The 17925-nt window shown below is 46.1% G+C and overlaps 1 protein-coding gene across 2 annotated transcripts in view; it reads right to left on the minus strand.

Annotated features, from left to right (window-relative positions):
- LOC147613250 (tubby-like F-box protein 6) overlaps positions 1 to 16659 on the minus strand; it is a 68148-nt gene extending 51489 nt beyond the window's left edge. Inside the window, exons 1-2 of one of the 2 annotated variants that reach the window (XM_086782529.1) lie at positions 16239 to 16659; positions 15736 to 16143 (exon numbers count right to left, since the gene is read on the minus strand). In XM_086782529.1, coding sequence (XP_086638655.1) covers positions 15736 to 16107 — 372 coding nt within the window. In that variant the 5' untranslated portion in view covers positions 16108 to 16143; positions 16239 to 16659. The remainder of the gene's footprint in view (positions 1 to 15735; positions 16144 to 16238) is intronic. The other variant, XM_086782528.1, reaches the window with a different exon arrangement.
- Between the last annotated feature and the right edge of the window lie 1266 nt (positions 16660 to 17925).

Raw genomic sequence — 17925 nt, forward strand, 5'->3', positions numbered from 1 at the left:
GACCAGGAGTATGAGCGCAACGAATTGCTCAAGTCCTTTGGCTACATAGGTGGCCAGAGAGTCGTTGTCTTGTTTGACAGCAGCAACACGGAGGATGTGGTCACGGAACAGGCCGCTAGGCGTACCCGTTTCAAGCTGACTCCAGTGGACAAACAAGTTGAGGGTTTTAGCACAAGTATGACAACGAGCGTCAAGTATGAAGCTCTAGGTGCTAAGTTAGTGATTCAGGGCATAGAGTTTGTGCGTGACTTTATGGTTGCCCCTCTTGTAGGAGCAGACATAATTTTGGGTATCCAGTGGTTTCACAAGTTTCTTCCTAATGTCAAGTGGGACAAGCACACGTTCCAGATCAATCGGAATGTGTCAAACACCCCGGTGACCATTAAGTGTGAGCCAGGTATTCCAAACTTTTCGCTCATAAGCCACTTGCAGGCTAAGCGAGCAGTCAGGAAAGGCGCACAGTGTGCGATGATTTACTAGATGGTGGCTAGTGCTTCCGAGGAGTACTCGGTTCTCCATGAAAAGTTCCAAAAGATTTTTCTTCGGGACAGTCCCCCTCCCCAGCTCCCCCTGTCGAGACCGGAGGATCACAGGATTGACCTCCTCCCAGGCTCGGAACCCCCGAGCAAGTTTCCGTATCGCCTTTCTAAGGCAATGGAATCGGAGTTGGACCGCCAACTCCAAGAATTGTTGCAAGCTGGCTTCATCCGCCCTAGCGTGTCACCATTTGCACCACCGATCTTGTTTGTCAAGAAGAAAGATGGGTCTTCCCGGTTGTGTGTCGATTATCGTGCACTCAACAAGCTGACTATCAAGAGCAGATTCCCGATGCCTCGAATTGACTATATTCTCGAGAGGCTGAATGGAGCAAAGGTGTTCTCCAAACTGGATTTAAAGAGTGGGTACCACCAGGTACAGACTGTAGAGGGGGACATCCCCAAGACAGCCTTCCGTACAAAACGGGCCCACTATGAATTTGTGGTCATGCCATTTGGTTTGACGAACGCCCCAGCTACATTTAACCGCATGATGATGCGTATTTTCCGGGAGTTGATTGGAGAGTGTGTGTTCATATTTCTGGACAACATACTCATATTTTCAGCTACAGTTGAGCAGCATGACATTGATGTGGAGAAAGTCCTTAAGTTGCTGGAAAGCAACGAGCTCTATGTCAATGAAAAGAAGTCAGAATTTTATCTGTTCCAGGTACATTACTTGGGATATATAATTAGTGCTGAAGGCATTCGACTTAATCCGGCTAAGGTGGCCGAGATTGTTAACTTGGAAGTACCACAGACAGCTTATGACATTAGATCATTTGTGGGTATATGCCAGGCATATTCCACCCACATTGACAAGTTTTCTGATCTCTCAGCAGATCTCACCATCTGCTAAAGGGAGTGAAAACAAGAAGGCAAAAGATTCGAATGACTCCACGAGCGTTGGAGGCATTCCAGAACCTCAAGGTGGCTTTGTCAGAAGCGCCTTGTTTAGCCCTTGCCTCGTGGGACGAACCATTTCACGTGATCACCGATGCGAGTAACATCACAATTGGAGGTGTATTGCAACAGAATGGTCGTCCAATAGCTTACATGTCTCGTAAGTTACTGCCCGCCGAGAAGAACTACTCAGTCTACGATCCTAAACTCCTAGCAGTTATACAGGCCTTGAAACATTGGAAACATTTCCTGTATGGCCGTGACTTCGAGGTTCGCACTGACCATCAGGCATTGCGCTGGATTCAGACAATGCCAAGTGCACAGTGGAGTGATCGACAACACCGTTGGAGTCAGATATTCCAGCAGTTCAGTGGTATGATTGAGTACCTTCCAGGAAAGGCCAATCCAGTGGCCGATGCTTTGAGCAGGAAGGGACAAGTATCTACGATTCAAACCACTAGACTTGACCTTGTTGGTACAAGACTAGAGGACATGAAGCACACGTACGCGGATTCCGAGGAATTCGGTACTCAGTGGAAACAGGCATTGGATGCCACAGGACCATGCCATTTTCTGATACGCGATGGTTGGCTTTTCTACAAAGGCCGACTATGTGTCATGAAGTCATTCCGGGCAGCTCTTCTCCATGACGCCCATGACGCCATCACAGGTGGTCATAGGAGCATGAACTCGACTCTGGAGAAATTAGAACGGCAATACTATTGGCCCAAGATGAGGCGTGATGTATTTACATATGTACAACGCTGTGACATTTGTCAAAAGGTGAAAGCTCCTCGTGGAAAGAAGATAGGGTTGTTACAGCCTTTGCCAATTCTTGAGGGTCCTTTCCAGGACATTTCGATGGACTTTGTCACAAATCTGCCTCCCAGTCCAAGTAAGCGTAATACGCAATGCTTAACCATTGTTGATAGGTTTGGCAAATTTGTTATGCTTATTCCGTGCAGGGCCAATGTGACCGCCGAGGATGTTGCCCAGTTATTCATTCGGCATTGGTACCCGATTGGCGGGATTCCTAGAACCATAGTGTCAGACCGAGATGCCAAGTTTACCAGTCATTTTTGGAGGGCATTGTTTGATAATTTTGGTACTAAGTTGAATTTTTCCAGTGCATTCCACCCACAGACAGATGGCCAGACAGAGATATACAACCAGTTGGCCTTTGATGTGCTGAAGTGTTATGTCCACGATCAACAAGGTAAGTGGGAATCGTTTTTGCCTTTAGTTCAAGCTGTTTTGAATGGCTCTTTTTCTTCAGCTATTGGCAGGACTCCATATGAGGCAGCATTTGGAAGACCTTTCCAGTCGTTGTTAACCAGAACTTCGTCTTCAGTACCAGAGGCGAACAGAGTGACGGAGTCTTACAAGGAGATTTTAGAGTCAGTAAAGGACAAATTGGCTAAAGCACAAGAGGCCTATACTCAACAGGCCAATAAAGACCGAAGGGATATGAAGTTTTCGGAAGGAGATTGGGTTTATCTTCGGATTATGAAGCAAAGATTGAAGCAGGTGGGCAAGCGATGCCCAAAGTTGTCTTTTAGGAGCTTCGGACCATTTCCCATCCGGAAAAAGATTAATGAGGTGTCTATGCAGTTAAAGCTACCTCCGAGTTGGACTATGCACGATGTATTTCATGTCAGTTGGTTAAAGCCATATGCAAGTCCACCCCCTTCAGCGGTCAAAGACGAAGCGGAACCAGACATTGTGGATGAAGCAGAAGTAATGGTTCTAGAACAGATCCTTTTGCACCGTTTCAAGCATGGCTCAGGCCGAAGACTACAACAATTCCTCACGAAGTTTCAAGACTGAGGAACTCATGAAGCGGTATGGCTCGACAAAGAATTTTTCGAAGACTATCCGGCATTACTGACGGATTATTTGGAGACTATGCAGCTTCCGTCAAGTTAAGCAGAAGGGGATGTCACGTGCATCCCGCACTTGGATGCCACGTAGACATTTCTGTACAGAAGGTGCAGGACCTGGGATGGTGAACTGGTCCCATGTGAGCCTAGTCCGGGACGAGTCAGCCAGGGATCCATCTCAGTCGTCCGAGGTCAGGTGTGCATTGTCCTGCACATGAGTCCAAGGTCAGGTGTGCACTGTCCTGCACATGAAACAGTGCCAATCCGCGCTGAGAGTCTCCCTCTAGAATGATGTCAGTGGTTTTGTGTATCTGGTATGGTACCGGATGCCAGATCACTGAGTAGATTATGTTTAGGACAAGGGGCCAGCCCATAGGGCTACCCCAGAGCTTAGTGTGGGCATGGGAATGGTGTAGAACCACCCCCATGAGGGCCAGGAAGGCCCAACCTGGACCCACCAGCCATGGAAGGGCTGTAGGACAGTCCTCAAGCAAGAATAAGGCTATTTTCAGGAGGTTACCGCCTTCATAGGGCTGTAGGACAAGTATGGGGCAGCCCATACATGCTGCCCAGCACATGGATTGTGGGCAAAGGCTATGCCCAGCCTTCTAGAAGCAAGCGCCTGCCTCCCCAGCTTGCTAGGGGAAAAACGCAGCATTTATTGGGATTTATTTGAGCATTTAATGCTGATTTTGGTCAGTCGTGGGAATATGATGCTTGCCGCCTGCTCTTATACTGGCCGACTGCCCCTGAAGGGTAGTATAAATAGGAGAGGTCCACAATCCCATCATTCATCTCAGTTTTCACCAAGAGCTCAAGCCAATCAAGGGCCAAACAAGCCAAGGAGATTGCTAAGCAAAGGGGTGGACTTCTGAAGGTCAAGGGCGGCAGGGATTTCCCGGCCAAGAAAAGGTCAAGAATTCTGCATTTGTTTTCAGATTTACATCATTCTAATAAAGCAAATACACCATCCGTGGTGAGGGCCCTACAGAGGGTAATTGGGACCCAATACTGTGTCCTCTCCGTCTCCCCCTTCTCTCTCTATTTTCTGCACATCTCCTTTCAGTTTGTGCGTTAATTTCCATCGCGAAAAGAGTGCTGATTTCTGAGTTTTGAAGTACCGATCCTTCTCCGAAGCTTCCACATATTACAAGACTGCATATATGGGGCCACATAAAATGGCCCCATGGCATCATTGTATCTTGTTTTCATTGCGGGATCTTGTGTATAGAGAAGAGTTACACGCCTATCTCTCTCCTTCTCTTGTGCTGTCTATTTTTTGCACTCTACTTGCTCTTGTGGTCTCAGATTTGGTTATCATCTCCGCTGCGTATTTTGACATGGTATCAGAGCCCTAGGCTCTTGAAAGATCTTGGGAGTTTTCTGAGCAAGAGGGGGATTGTTGCGTTGCTGATTGGTGGACTGTTAGGCACTGTTCGGGAAGAGAAGTAGCAAGAGGAAGGCGGGCTAAGTTGCTGGACAGCCACTTGCAGGTTTAAAGTTTTTTTTTCCCACCCACCCACCCTTTTCAGTTACATCCCTGCGATGGCAGATTTGTTAGAGCTGGCTGAGAAGCATGTGAAGATCCCAACTCTCCCCACGTTCCCAGTGGACCGTCAGTTGGACGGGAACAATTACGGCATTTGGAAGGTTATGATGGAGACTGTGCTGGAGTCATATGACCTTGCTGATTTCATCGTTATCGGGGTTCCACGACTGGAAGCACTTGACGGGGAGTTACTGTCAACGAAGAAGGACCGCGAGGCACAGACACAGATGTGGGATCATGTCAACGCCAGGGTCCGGTCATTTATCTTCCTCAACTGCACACCGCAAGTAATCAATCACGTAAAGCATATGACCCTAGCCAGAGGCATATGGCAGCACTTGGCTTCTCTTTATAAACGGGTATCGCCCATGAAGAGGATTTCCTTGGAAGTGCAGATGCGGGTTATGAACCCTGCAAAGTCGTCGACGATGCGAGAGCACATTAACAAGCTGCAGGCCCTTCAGCAGGAAGTCCTCCAGGCTGGGAAGGAGATCATCATCAAAAGATATGGCCATTACTTTGCCTGCTCAGTATTCCGCTTTCTACTCCTCTTTGATTACTAGTGACAGGCTCAGCACTATTACCTAGAGGAGCTTGTGTCACCAGCCTAGACATTTTCCATTCTGAAAGGGGTCTGATGGACTCCAGGATGTTTAAATATTTGGAAAGTACAAGCTTTGGAAATGAGGGATTATCCTAGAATACAAAGGACCACACTCCTAAAATTTAGGAGAGTTGCTATTTTTGACCCGACTTCGATGGAAATTCTGTTCGCGTCATTACATCTGGAATTGAGCAGATACCAAGAGTTGGCAAAGTGCCTATGACAGAATGTCTACCAGTTAGGATATTTTTAGAGACAAAGTTTATGGAAGGACCCATCTCTTAGATTGGGACATGTGGCAAGGAGGTGGACCAAAGTGAGACAAGTGACTTGACATTTGTTAGAAAGTGGATCAAAGTGAGACAAGTGGCCTCACACTTGTCACTTCAGCTATTGTGTGGCTCTCCACTTGTCATCGTAGCCTTCTCTTGCCATTTTAGCTCATGGGAGGCCCAAATCTATAAATTGGAGCCCTCTCTCTTCATTAATAGAGGCTCTCTTGCTGCACACTAGCCACTACCACCGTTACAGGCTGCCCTAATGATGGCTACTCTCTTTCTCTCTCTCTTGAAGGCTGCCCATGAAGAATATCGGCTGTTGGGGACTGTTTTGGAGGCTTCCATCGCGAAGAAATACTGAAGGCAAGGGTATTCAATCATTTATTATAATTTCTAGCCATTGTACTTGTTGTACCAGCATTTGTACTTGCTGTACCTGCTGTACCAGCCACCGTACCGGCTATACCAGCCACTGTTCTGGCTGTACCAGCCCTTGTACCGGCTGTACCAGCCATTGTACCTACTGTACTGGCCACTGTACCTATTGTTCCGGCTGAATGGAGAGCTGAACCTGTTGTACCAACTCTATTGCATGAAGACCCGTGGTTTTTGGGGAAGAATCAGTACCCACACGGAGGTATATGGATTATGTTGTTGGCTCGGCATTTCTACATCCTATCTTCCAGCTTGGTTGCCTCGTGTTGAGTTGTGTTATGGCATTTGTATATGGATAATCCGGCATCTCCCGTGGGGAGACTAAGGCCCTCAAAGCTTGTACATGATATTATTCTCTTTGGGTAATAAAATACTCCAAGGGGGGGGGTCGGCCCATTCCGACCTCTATGCGGTGTCACACGTGCAAGCTCCATTTTCAGCATTTGTGGATGTTTTGTCGAGCTTTTATGTTTTATGCAAAATGATGATGGATATGAGTTTAGGTTCTGGCCATGTTTAAATGTTTTAATATGCATTGATGGTATCAACAAGTGTGTCAAAGGCCCTAGTCCCCCGGGCACTCGCCACGAGTTACATTGGTATCAGAGCATAGGCTTCCTTCTATCAATAAGAAAGAGAAAAGATCTCAAGTGGGGACCACACTTACCATCATTGCTGTTAAGCATAGCCAGCCGCTTCATAGCTTATGAAGCAAGAGCATGAGCAGTAGACAACTTGTTGATCTAAAGATTTATGAATTCACAGAATTTTATCGTGGAAGTGTGAAGTTGGCTTTATGTGCACACGTTTAGCACTCTTTCCACATGGATATTGTGGATTATATTATCAAGCTTATAGGCAAGCTATATGGAGATATATCTCAGGATATCTTAAGGATATGGTGACGAGATATTTCTTTTGGCTTCATGACCAACCTGGCAAAGAAAAGCTAAGTATACTTTGAGTTTGCAAAGTTGGTGCTTTGGCTATTTACTATGAAGTGTTTTTGATGTTCACTAACCCTTGTATAGCTATGCAAGGAGAAAGGTGTTGTTGTTTGCCTTGAGATGGTTTCAGGAAAACATTGTTTATGGCTCCCTTTATTGGGATGGATTATATCTATGGAGATTTCTTTCTTGGATGAGATTTATATAGATATTGGGCTTTACAAGCAATTTCTATGGACGAATTTGTCCGAGTTTATAGAGAAGAAATCTTTGGATATCTCATGGATATGATGCTTTTATGGATAAAGTCCACCTCTACTCCAAGGTGTGTGGTTAGCACAGAGTATGTGGTAAGAGTTATGGTATACAAGGATTATGGTATACAGGTCTATGGATTCTTGGACTTCTTTTCTAGGGATTTGGATCCATCCTCAGGTTTATGGATTATGATATCTGGACTTATGGGACTGTTTTTTTGTCTCGCCCATTTATCTTGGGACATGATTTTGATATTGGTATTATGGAGACTTATTTAGTCTCACCCATTTCTTTGGGACATGGATTCTTCAGTTATATTGGATTTTTGAGCCTGTCTCGTCTCGCCGACTCGATGGAACATGATTATATCTTGAATATATGGCTTGAAGCTTAAAGTTGCGGACAACTTTTAAGAAGTTGGGGAGGATGTCACCAGCCTGGACATTTCCCAGTCTGAAAGGGGTCTGGTGGACTCCAGGATGTTTAAATATTTGGAAAGTACAAGCTTTGGGAATGGGAGATTATCCTAGAATACAAAGGACCACACTCCTAAAATTTAGGAGAGTTGCTATTTTTGGCCCGACTCCGATGGAAATTCTGTTCGCGTCATTACATCTGAAATTGAGCAGATACCAAGAGTTGGCAAAGTGCCTATGACAGAATGTCTACCAGTTGGGATATTTTTAGAGATAAAGTTTATGGAAGGACCCATCTCTTAGATTGGGACATGTGGCAAGGAGGTGGACCAAAGTGAGACAAGTGGCCTAACATTTGTTAGAAAGTGGATCAAAGTGAGACAAGTGGCCTCACACTTGTCACTTCAGCTATTGTGTGGCTCTCCACTTGTCATCGTAGCCTTCTCTTGCCATTTTAGCTCATGGGAGGCCCAAATCTATAAATTGGAGCCCTCTCTCTTCATTAATAGAGGCTCTCTTGCTGCACACTAGCCTCTACCACCGTTACAGGCTGCCCTAATGATGGCTACTCTCTTTCTCTCTCTCTTGAAGGCTGCCCATGAAGAATATCGGCTGTTGGGGACTGTTTTGGAGGCTTCCATCGTGAAGAAATACTGAAGGCAAGGGTATTCAATCATTTATTATGATTTCTAGCCATTGTACTTGTTGTACCAGCATTTGTACTTGCTGTACCTGCTGTACCAGCCACCGTACCGGCTGTACCAGCCATTGTACCTATTGGACTGGCCACTGTACCTATTGTTCCGACTGAATGGAGAGCTGAACCTGTTGTACCAACTCTATTGCATGAAGACCCGTGGTTTTTGGGGAAGAATCAGTACCCACACGGAGGTATATGGATTATGTTGTTGGCTCGGCATTTCTACAGCCTATCTTCCGGCTTGGTTGCCTCGTGTTGGGTTGTGTTATGGCATTTGTATATGGTTAATCCGGCATCTCCCGTGGGGAGAGTAAGGCCCTCAAAGCTTGTACATGATATTATTCTCCTTGGGTAATAAAATACTCCAAGGGGGGGGTCGGCCCATTCCGACCTCTATGCGGTGTCACACGTGCAAGCTCCATTCTCAGCATTTGTGGATGTTTTGTCTAGCTTTTATGTTTTATGCAAAGTGATGATGGACATGTGTTAAGGCTGTGGCCATGTTTAAATGTTTTAATATGCATTGATGGTATCAACAAGTGTGTCAAAGGCCCTAGTCCCCCAAGCACCCGCCGCGAGTTTCAGCTTGTGCCTATGGTCTTGGACCAGGAGGAACGATTCACGAACCCTCCTCACAACGAAGGTTCTGAGGGCTTAACTAGCCAACGGCCGAAAGGCCGGAATAACAACAAGGGCAAAGGGAAGGTTTCACCGGAGAAGTCTTCTAAGAAGAAGCCTAACACAGAACGAGAGAAACTGAAGGCCGAGCGGTCCTGCAATGATTGTGTCGAGAAAGACCACTATTGGAGAAAGTGTCCTAAGCGGACTGGAAAGAGTGCTGATTCTTCAGCCTCAGCTGCAAAGACTCCTGCATTTATGCACTTAGAGATGATGGACTCCGATGCTTCATCGTCTTCGAGCGAGAAGGCACTTGGCTTCACCGCAAAGGATACTCAGGAATGGATTCTTGACAGTGGTGCTTCCAGGCACATGACTCCGTCCCGTGACTTCTTTTTGGATCTGAAACGGCAGTCAGGTCGCATTTTCATTGGCGACAACTCCACCATTCCGATACACAGTGAGGGCCGGATGGAGATTATTCTCGACAGCAAGGGGGGCAAGCATGCCTCCCGTGTTCTTTACATCCCTGCTCTTGGTTTTCATCTTCTGACAGTGCATGAAGTATGCAAGACTGGCTTTCGGGTGGAATTTGAGGAGCATTCAATTGCTCTACGGGACCATGAGACTGACCAAGTTGTTTGGGAAGGCAGTGTGGAGAATGGTATCTACAAGCTCTCTGCACTCTCCTCATTGACAGGTTCTCAGGTTGGAGATCTGTGGTGGCACTTTCGTTTTGGCCACTTAAATGTGGATGCACTGCGGCGAGCTTTCCGGGACCAGATGGTGGTTGGCTTGCCAGATGTTGGCAGTAGGCAAGGACGTTGCAGTTCTTGCATACGTGGTAAGCAGCACAGGAAATCCTTTCCGAAGCAGGCTTCCAGGCGGGCTTCAAAACCATTCGAGTTGATTCACACTGACTTGTGTGGACCTCAACAGACACCATCATTGGGAGGATCTCTCTATTTCATGCTGCTTGTACCAGATTCACGTGGGTCTACTTTCTTTCACAGAAGAACCCACCTGAATCTGGTACAGTCTGGATTGGCACATGATGGTGGAAAAAGAGTCTGGATTGCAGGTAAAGACTCTCAGGGCTGACAAAGGGGCTGAATTCTCCTCGAATGTATTTCTCAGATTTTGTGCAGATCATGGCATCAAGAGGGAACTGGCCAATACAGGATCGCCTTCAGAGAATGGAGTTGTAGAATGCAAAAACAGGACTGTGGTGGAGATGGCAAGGACCATGCTGGCAGCTGGAGCATCGTGGTCTTCCTCGTCCACTTTGGGGAGAGGCTGTGGCAATGGCTGTCCATACCCTCAACCGGTCTCCAACGACTTCAGTACCTAATATGACTCCATTTGAGGCATACTTTGGCAGGAAACCTGATGTCTCCCACTTCCGTGTTTTTGGGAGTGATGCTTATGTACATATTCCAAAGAAGCTTATATTTGTGGGGTATAATTCTCTTTTCAAGGGATACAGATTGTATGATCCAAAGAGGAATGAGATTGTTGTCAGCCGGGATGTGGTCTTTGATGAGCATGTTCCAATATCCACTGTCGAGGAGCCGCCACTTCTTGGAGATCCAGAAGAGTCTGATGATGATTCCCAGACAATTGTTCCAGTTGTTCCAGTTGATCGACCTCAGTCAGTACAGGAGGTTGAGCCCGCAGCTGAAGTAGAGTCCCCGCAACGGCAAAACATGGGAGTTGGTACCGAGGCCGTCAAAATGGTCAGTCATTGGTGTCAAATGGGTCTTTAAGACCAAATATGCGTCAGATGGGTCGGTGGACAAACACAAAGCCAGACTTGTGGCTAAAGGTTATGCTCAGCGGCCAGGCATCGACCACGAGGATACCTTTGCACCGACAGCATGGATGACCATGATTCGGCCTGGTCTTGCCCTTGCTTCTTCTTAGAGATGGCCCGTGTATCAAATGGATGTAAAATCTGCATTCCTTAATGGTGACCTGCAGGAGGAGGTGTATGTTGAGCAGCCTCCAGGGTTTGTTGTTCCAGGATCAGGAGGGATGGTTTACAGGTTACGTAAGGCCTTGTATGGTCTTAAGCAGGCTCCCAGGGCTTGGAATCAGAAGATTGATTCCTTCTTTGTTCGGACTGGTTTTCAGAGATCGATTGTTTGCAGATCCCAACCTGTATCTCTTTCGGGAACGCGGCATGGTTACGATTATCATCCTTTATGTGGATGATCTCATTCTCACCGGCGGTCAGGTGGAGCACATTGGTGTGACGAAGGCTGCCTTGTCAAAGGAGTTTGAGATGACCGACCTAGGCTTACTCCACTTCTTTTTGGGATTGGAGATCTGGCAGACCCAGAGGGGGTTTTTTGTCTCTCAACAGCGGTATGTTCATGAGTTGCTTGAGGCCTTTGGGATGGAGAACTACAAGCCTATTACTTCGCCGATGGATCCAAATACAAAGTTAAATGTTAATCATCCTTGTGAGCCACTTGATGCCTCGCAGTATCGGAAGTTGGTTGGTTCATTGATCTGGTTGCTGAACACCAGATTGGACTTGAGCTTCTCTGTGGGGCTATTGAGCTCTTTTATGCAGACGCCATTGAAGTCTCATTGGGACGCAAGATTGCGGATCTTGCGGTATCTGTAGAGTACGAAGGATCTAGGACTCTTTTACACAGGAAGGGATGGAGTCAGACTCCAAGGTTGGAGTGACTCAGATTGGGGAGGAGATCCAAACACGATGAGATCTACTTCCAGTTACAGTTTTACCCTCGGCTCAGGAGCAGTTTCTTGGAGCAGTAAGAGGTAGCCAACTATTGCCCTATCTTCGACAGAGGCAGAGTACCGGGCTGCTTGTGGTGGTGCTTGCGAGGTTGTGTGGCTGCAGAGGCTGCTAGGCGAGATTGGGTTTCCACAGAAGGAGCCCACAGTCATCCAGTGTGATAACCAGAGTTGTATAGCTATTGCTCGGAACCCGGTCTTCCATGCCCAGACCAAGCACATAGAGATACAGTATCACTTTGTACGTGAGAAGATCTTCGCTGGTGACATCTTGCTACTTTATTGTTCGACGAAGGACAATGCGGCGGACCTCTTCACGAAGTCTCTACCTCAGGCTACACTCAAGCGACACTCCAGCTCCCTAGGGTTGATTTCACAGCCAGGAGCTGAGAGGGGGTGTTAGAAGTCATCTCCTGTCTTTATCAGACACCAGGGCCTCTGTTGTGGGTGTGCCCGCCCTGTGTAAGTGTTTTCTCATTTTTCCTCACTCCTCGTATTTTTCCCCCATTTTTCCATGGTATGGGTGGCTGCCCTATGCTGGCAGGATCACACAGAAGCTGGCCGACTACACTCGTGTGCATATGGAGCTGGCCGACTTTTTCTGTTGAGGTCGTGGAGGTTTTTTGGCTGGCCGACTGGAGGAGACCCAGTCATGAGGCTAGCGGCCTGTTTCTCCACTGGCCGACTGCATATATGGGGCCATATAAAATGGCCCCATGGCCCCCACATGATTGTATCTTGTTTTCATTGCGGGATCTTGTGTATAGAGAAGAGTTGCATGCCTATCTCTCTCCTTCTCTTGTGCTGTCTATTTTCTGCACTCTACTTGCTGTCTATTTTCTGCACTCTCCGCTACGTATTTTGACACTAGGTGGATTCGAAGAAGAAGGTTGTGATTCGGGTGACTGTTGGGAAACCGTAGATCCCGATGTGGTGGAAACAGCCTCATCCACTGCATCCTGGATGATTCAGGATAGTTTGGCCGCCTTCGGCACGCATCAAGCTGATGGGAGTTGGGGTCGAGATGGGCACAAGGCTCTGGCCGGTCGTAGCTGTAGATGCTCAAAGATTGTCATCTCTTGCTCTCTCATCTCGTCTGGGGTCGGCATAGTGCGAACGGTCAAGATTTTTCCCGAGCCCAAAGAAACCATCGACTAGGGGTGTGGGCTGCTCTTACCAGTTGCCCAACCATCCACACCAAAGATCAGTGTGGGCTGCTCTTACTTGTGTTTCCTGGAGCACTGTAAACCATTCACACAAAAGAAAGAAAATTCTATATATATATATATATATACCTAGATGAATCCAGGCATAAACCATTCACACAAAACCAATTCTATATATATATATATATATATACCTAGATGAATCCAGATATAAACCATTCACACAAAACCAAAGAAAATTCTTGCTGATTTGGAGACCAATACCACTGTTACATGCAGAAGCTTGGAGTAGGATTCGTTAACTTGATTAGAGCAGTAGTTCAGCATTCCATAATTCAGATTTCACACCTACGACAATGAATGAGAGAGAGGCTGAAAGAGTATACAGGATTGGGCACCAATTAACCCTCTGAAGGGCCCCCACCATGAAGGTGCATTTGCATTATTGCTGAATGCGTAATTGACTTACCTTAAGGGCTGAATCGTGCCTAAACATGGACTGGACTCGCTGTCTGCAATCTTCCCTTGGCTGCTTCTGGTCTGGACAGCACCTTGAAGGCTTGTGTTAGCTTCTATTGGCACCTGTGATACTGCATACAGAAAATTGCCTAGTTCTTGACCTCTTTCTCCTTGTGTTTCTGCCTGGGGATGCTCCTTAGCCAACGCTCCAAATTGTGGGGGTCAGGCAAGGTGTGAGATGGTCTTTTCGAGGGTTGAAAGACCCTTTACATAGGTGCTTGAGCCCCTTCAAGGCTGGCTGACAGTTGGGCTGCCCCATGCACAAGCGGTGGAGGAAAAATGGATATTTTCCCCTTCATCCATGCATTTCACATGTGAGCAGGCCCTTGGCCTTGGGCCCCTGATCTTGGGAAGCCTAGGGATCCATGGCCCGGCCCTTGGGCTGTATGGGGGCTACATACAGCCCATAGCCCCTTTGGATGTCGATTGCCCCAAACCCTTGCTGTCACTCGTACCATCCTTGACAGGTTCAGACACCTGAAGCTAATATAACTGACCAACTGACTCAGACAGGTTCCCGTTCACCCAGTCAATAAGCCTAATAAGTACACAGGCACATTACATCATTCAAGAGTGTTACATTAACATTAATGTGCAAGACTGGTATGACAGGACCTGCACATCTGACCTTGACACCCCTGCGGTGGCACACTAGCTAACACATCCCTGGACAAGGGCTCACAACCGGTCAGGTCTCTGACCACCAGAGGGTCTTGCAATTTTATGTCCTTGACATCCAAGTGCAGGGTGCACATAACCATCTTCCACACCTCAAACAAGCTATTATCTCAGGAAATTGATACAGCAGTGTTTCATTTTTCACAACTATGACAATCATCATAGATGATCTGATTATATAAATGCCTTGCTCCTATCTCGTGAGCCCCAAACGGTTATCTGCAATGATTCGCTACTACACACTTGTGGCAAACTCTTGAAGTTGCATAGACAATTTGCGCGTTCTCCACCTTTTGCTCTATGCTGCAACTCAAAGCTTCAAGTATCAATATGTAGGACAAGAACCCCTTTTTCAAGGTTTGCAATTAATTGGTCTCTCTTATACATATCAAAAAAAGCCATCTATGGAGCCATTCATGTACTTGCATGAAGGCCCATTTCAAACACCTTTTAGCCCAGTTTCACCAAGTTCCATCACGTTAACTGCTGCTGATTTCTCTTGCTAATTACCAATTGTTTCTCTTGCAATGCTTGGCCTCCACAGTCTCGCTGCTTCCCTTGGACTACAACCTTTTTTGTCATGTGTCTGTAATGGTGTTTGGCAGATGTGTCAAAAGTCATCCCCGGCTCATGACGCTCAAGCACGTCCAGGTGCAAAGGCCACAGGTATTGTCAAGATGAGCTCATCTCCTTTTGGGCCTCTTTGCTTTTGGTTAAAAGGAAGCTCGCCCTCATGATCAAGTTTGCCCCCCACACAACACCATTTGCAAAACATGACAAACGTGTAAAGGAGCATGCCGTAACTGCATCAAGCCCATATGCACTTAACACACAACAGTCCAGCAAGACACTGCACAAAGAGTATAGAAGATTCAAGAAATTACAGTCAAGGCAGATACCGGACACCCCACACCCTGTACAAGGGCGAGAAGCACAACCTCACACACATCCTAACAAAGACCTGGGATGTCATGTTTATGATGTGTTGATGGCATGTGGGCAAAACAACATTGGGCCAGATCCCCAACCCCCCCTGCCCGCACCCCAGAAAGAACCCACAACAGATCACTATAAAACGCTTGGGTCTTTACAAGCCCATATGCACTTAACACACAACAGTCTGGCAAGACACTGCACAAAGAATATAGAAGATTCAAGAAATTACAGTCAAGGCAGATACCAGACACCCCACACCCTGTCCAAGGGCGAGCAGCACAACCTCACACACATCCTAACAAAGACCTGGGATGTCATGTTTATGATGTGTTGATGGCATGTGGGCAAAACAACATTGGGCCGGAACCCCAAACCCCCCTGCCCACACCCCAGAAAGAACCAACAACAGATCACTCTAAAAGGCTTGGCCAGAACAAAGTGACTAAAATCTAAAGCCCTGTACAGTTATTCTGTTCCATATTTCTTGGTAGTCAGTTATGCATTAATTTCAAGAAGTAATCATCAAAATAAAATAAGCACGATCACCTGCTTGACAGATATGGGAAAGGTCAATCTTCCGGACTGTTCTGGTGTTTTAACAATGTCTTTTGTGATGTCCCTCCAAGCTCTACATACTGAGGCACAGGCAACAACATCCTTCCTTGAAGGCCAAGTACTTTCACTCTCTTCAATTCTATGGATGATGTCCCTTAGGAGCTCCCGGGGCATGTTGGCCCAGCAGCTCTGCTGCTGTACATGCACAGCGTCCACTTTGTTGTATGCCCTCTCATCATATACTGCATTATGTGACCAAGTTCTTTGAAACTGGGATGCCCTTGTGACAAGGCTTCTTCTTGAGATGCTTCCAAGCCCACCTTTCATGTCTTGAAACTCACGGATTAACCCCTTAATAGGCATCAGAACTATAGTGATTCTCAGAAAGTAACCCTAAATCTGATGCCAAGAAGACAATGGAATAAATCAACGTGAAGAAAGAAAGTCTCAGTGGAAACTAAGAAACCCTAAATTGTATAGTTGCAGAATCTTACAGCTTTGTGAAGCCTCTCTCTTTCAGCCATTGAGTTACGGAGAGGCCTGCTGTAGTGGATGGAGCTGCTAAAGTAGCATTACCCTTCTCTTGTACAATAAAGAACCCACTGAGAACCTAGATGCCAATGCAGAACTGCTGCAGGAAACCTTCTTTTTTTTCGCGGGGGGGAAGGTGGTGGGGGAAGGGGCGGGGGGGGGGGGGGAACAGCAATGTGGCCTTCTTTTCGTGAAAATTTTTGGCCTTTTGCTCCTCAACTTTCAGAGAAAGGACGGGTACTAATGAAAAAGAAGCCATTGCTCTGCAAAAAGCTCTACGGGAGTTGCCATTTCGGAAACTGGCCTTCTCTGTGCAGACCCAAATCAGATCTGCTGCAAACTAGGAGGACCTAGGTGAAAAGAGAAAGGGGGGGGAGAAAGAGAGAGAGAGAGAGAGAGAGAGATGTATTAGAGGCGGAATCATCGGTGCAAACAACACGATAGCGAGTAGGATTCGACCCCGCGTCGACATGCTGGCAAAAATGTATTAATTATCGTCTAGGGGAAAATGGCCTATGAAATAAAAATACAATGCATGAAAGCTTTTTTTTATTCATGGACAAGATGCATCTCTATCCGGCTCAAGAGTTAGTCTGGTCGGTACCCCAATGTTGTGGGGGTGCAAAGGGTAGTCTAGAGAATTTATCAAGATTATTGAATCTTTGAAGTAATTGAGTGAATCAACGTTGATGTGTGCATGGGTAAGACTTACCAGGTGGCAAAAGGTGCGAAGTCATTCGATCTCCCCAATCTCCCATCTCAATGTGATCGAGGTACGGAGTATGGTAATAGCTTGCTAGGCTCATATTGGCATGGGAGTGTGAATGTAAGGTTGAGTGCAACCTCGGTCCTGAGTTTATGTAGTTAAGCACTCTCGATGTATGTAAGCGCAATAGTTCTTGAACTTGGATGTCTCTGGGATGTCTACTATGTTTGGTGTAAGACCTACAATGCTTGTAACTATATATGTGCCATTTAATCTCTTTGGGTGGAAGGTTGAGGAGTGTCCCCATGGTCGAAACCATGCACTCACATACATTGCCAATTTAATTGTCATAATCTTGCATTAAGTGGGACATTTTAGCTTTGATCATGCTCCCCGTGCCATTCATGGCACAATAAGCTTTCTTTTATCGTTTTTACTTTGGTCACATATATGTATACCTTCTCTATAGCTATCAACTTTTGTGGTCTAATCCTAGTCTCTAGGAACATGACTAAGTGCTTGTCCATTTCATGAGCTCATAACATGCAAATCTTCTACATTGCCATTAGCTAAGTTGCATTATTCAAATTCAATGATTTGAATATTTCATAAATAATGACCAAAGTATACATTTGACCTTGTTAACCAAAAAAAATATTTGTTAACATGTCACAAATTCATTTTTGGCCTTATATTCAGTATATGAAAAAACATTCGTTAAAAATATCTTCATTTCCATCATGATTTTTGTTCTCCTTGGCCTTTTGACTTAGAGGAAAACTTGAAGCAATAAAAAGGAAGCCTAATTTAACTACCTTTGCCTTGAAAAGAACAAGGTAATTAAAGTTTCTTATTACAACTTCTAAGCATTGACATGCGCTTACTTTGGCTTTGCATTTGTCGATTTATTTATGGAAGTTTACTTTTCTAAGTGTTTGATATGT

This window comes from Cibotium barometz, chromosome 44 (assembly GCF_041138505.1).
Source record: "Cibotium barometz isolate CiBa-2024 chromosome 44, ASM4113850v1, whole genome shotgun sequence".
Classification (NCBI taxonomy): Eukaryota; Viridiplantae; Streptophyta; class Polypodiopsida; order Cyatheales; family Cibotiaceae; genus Cibotium; species Cibotium barometz.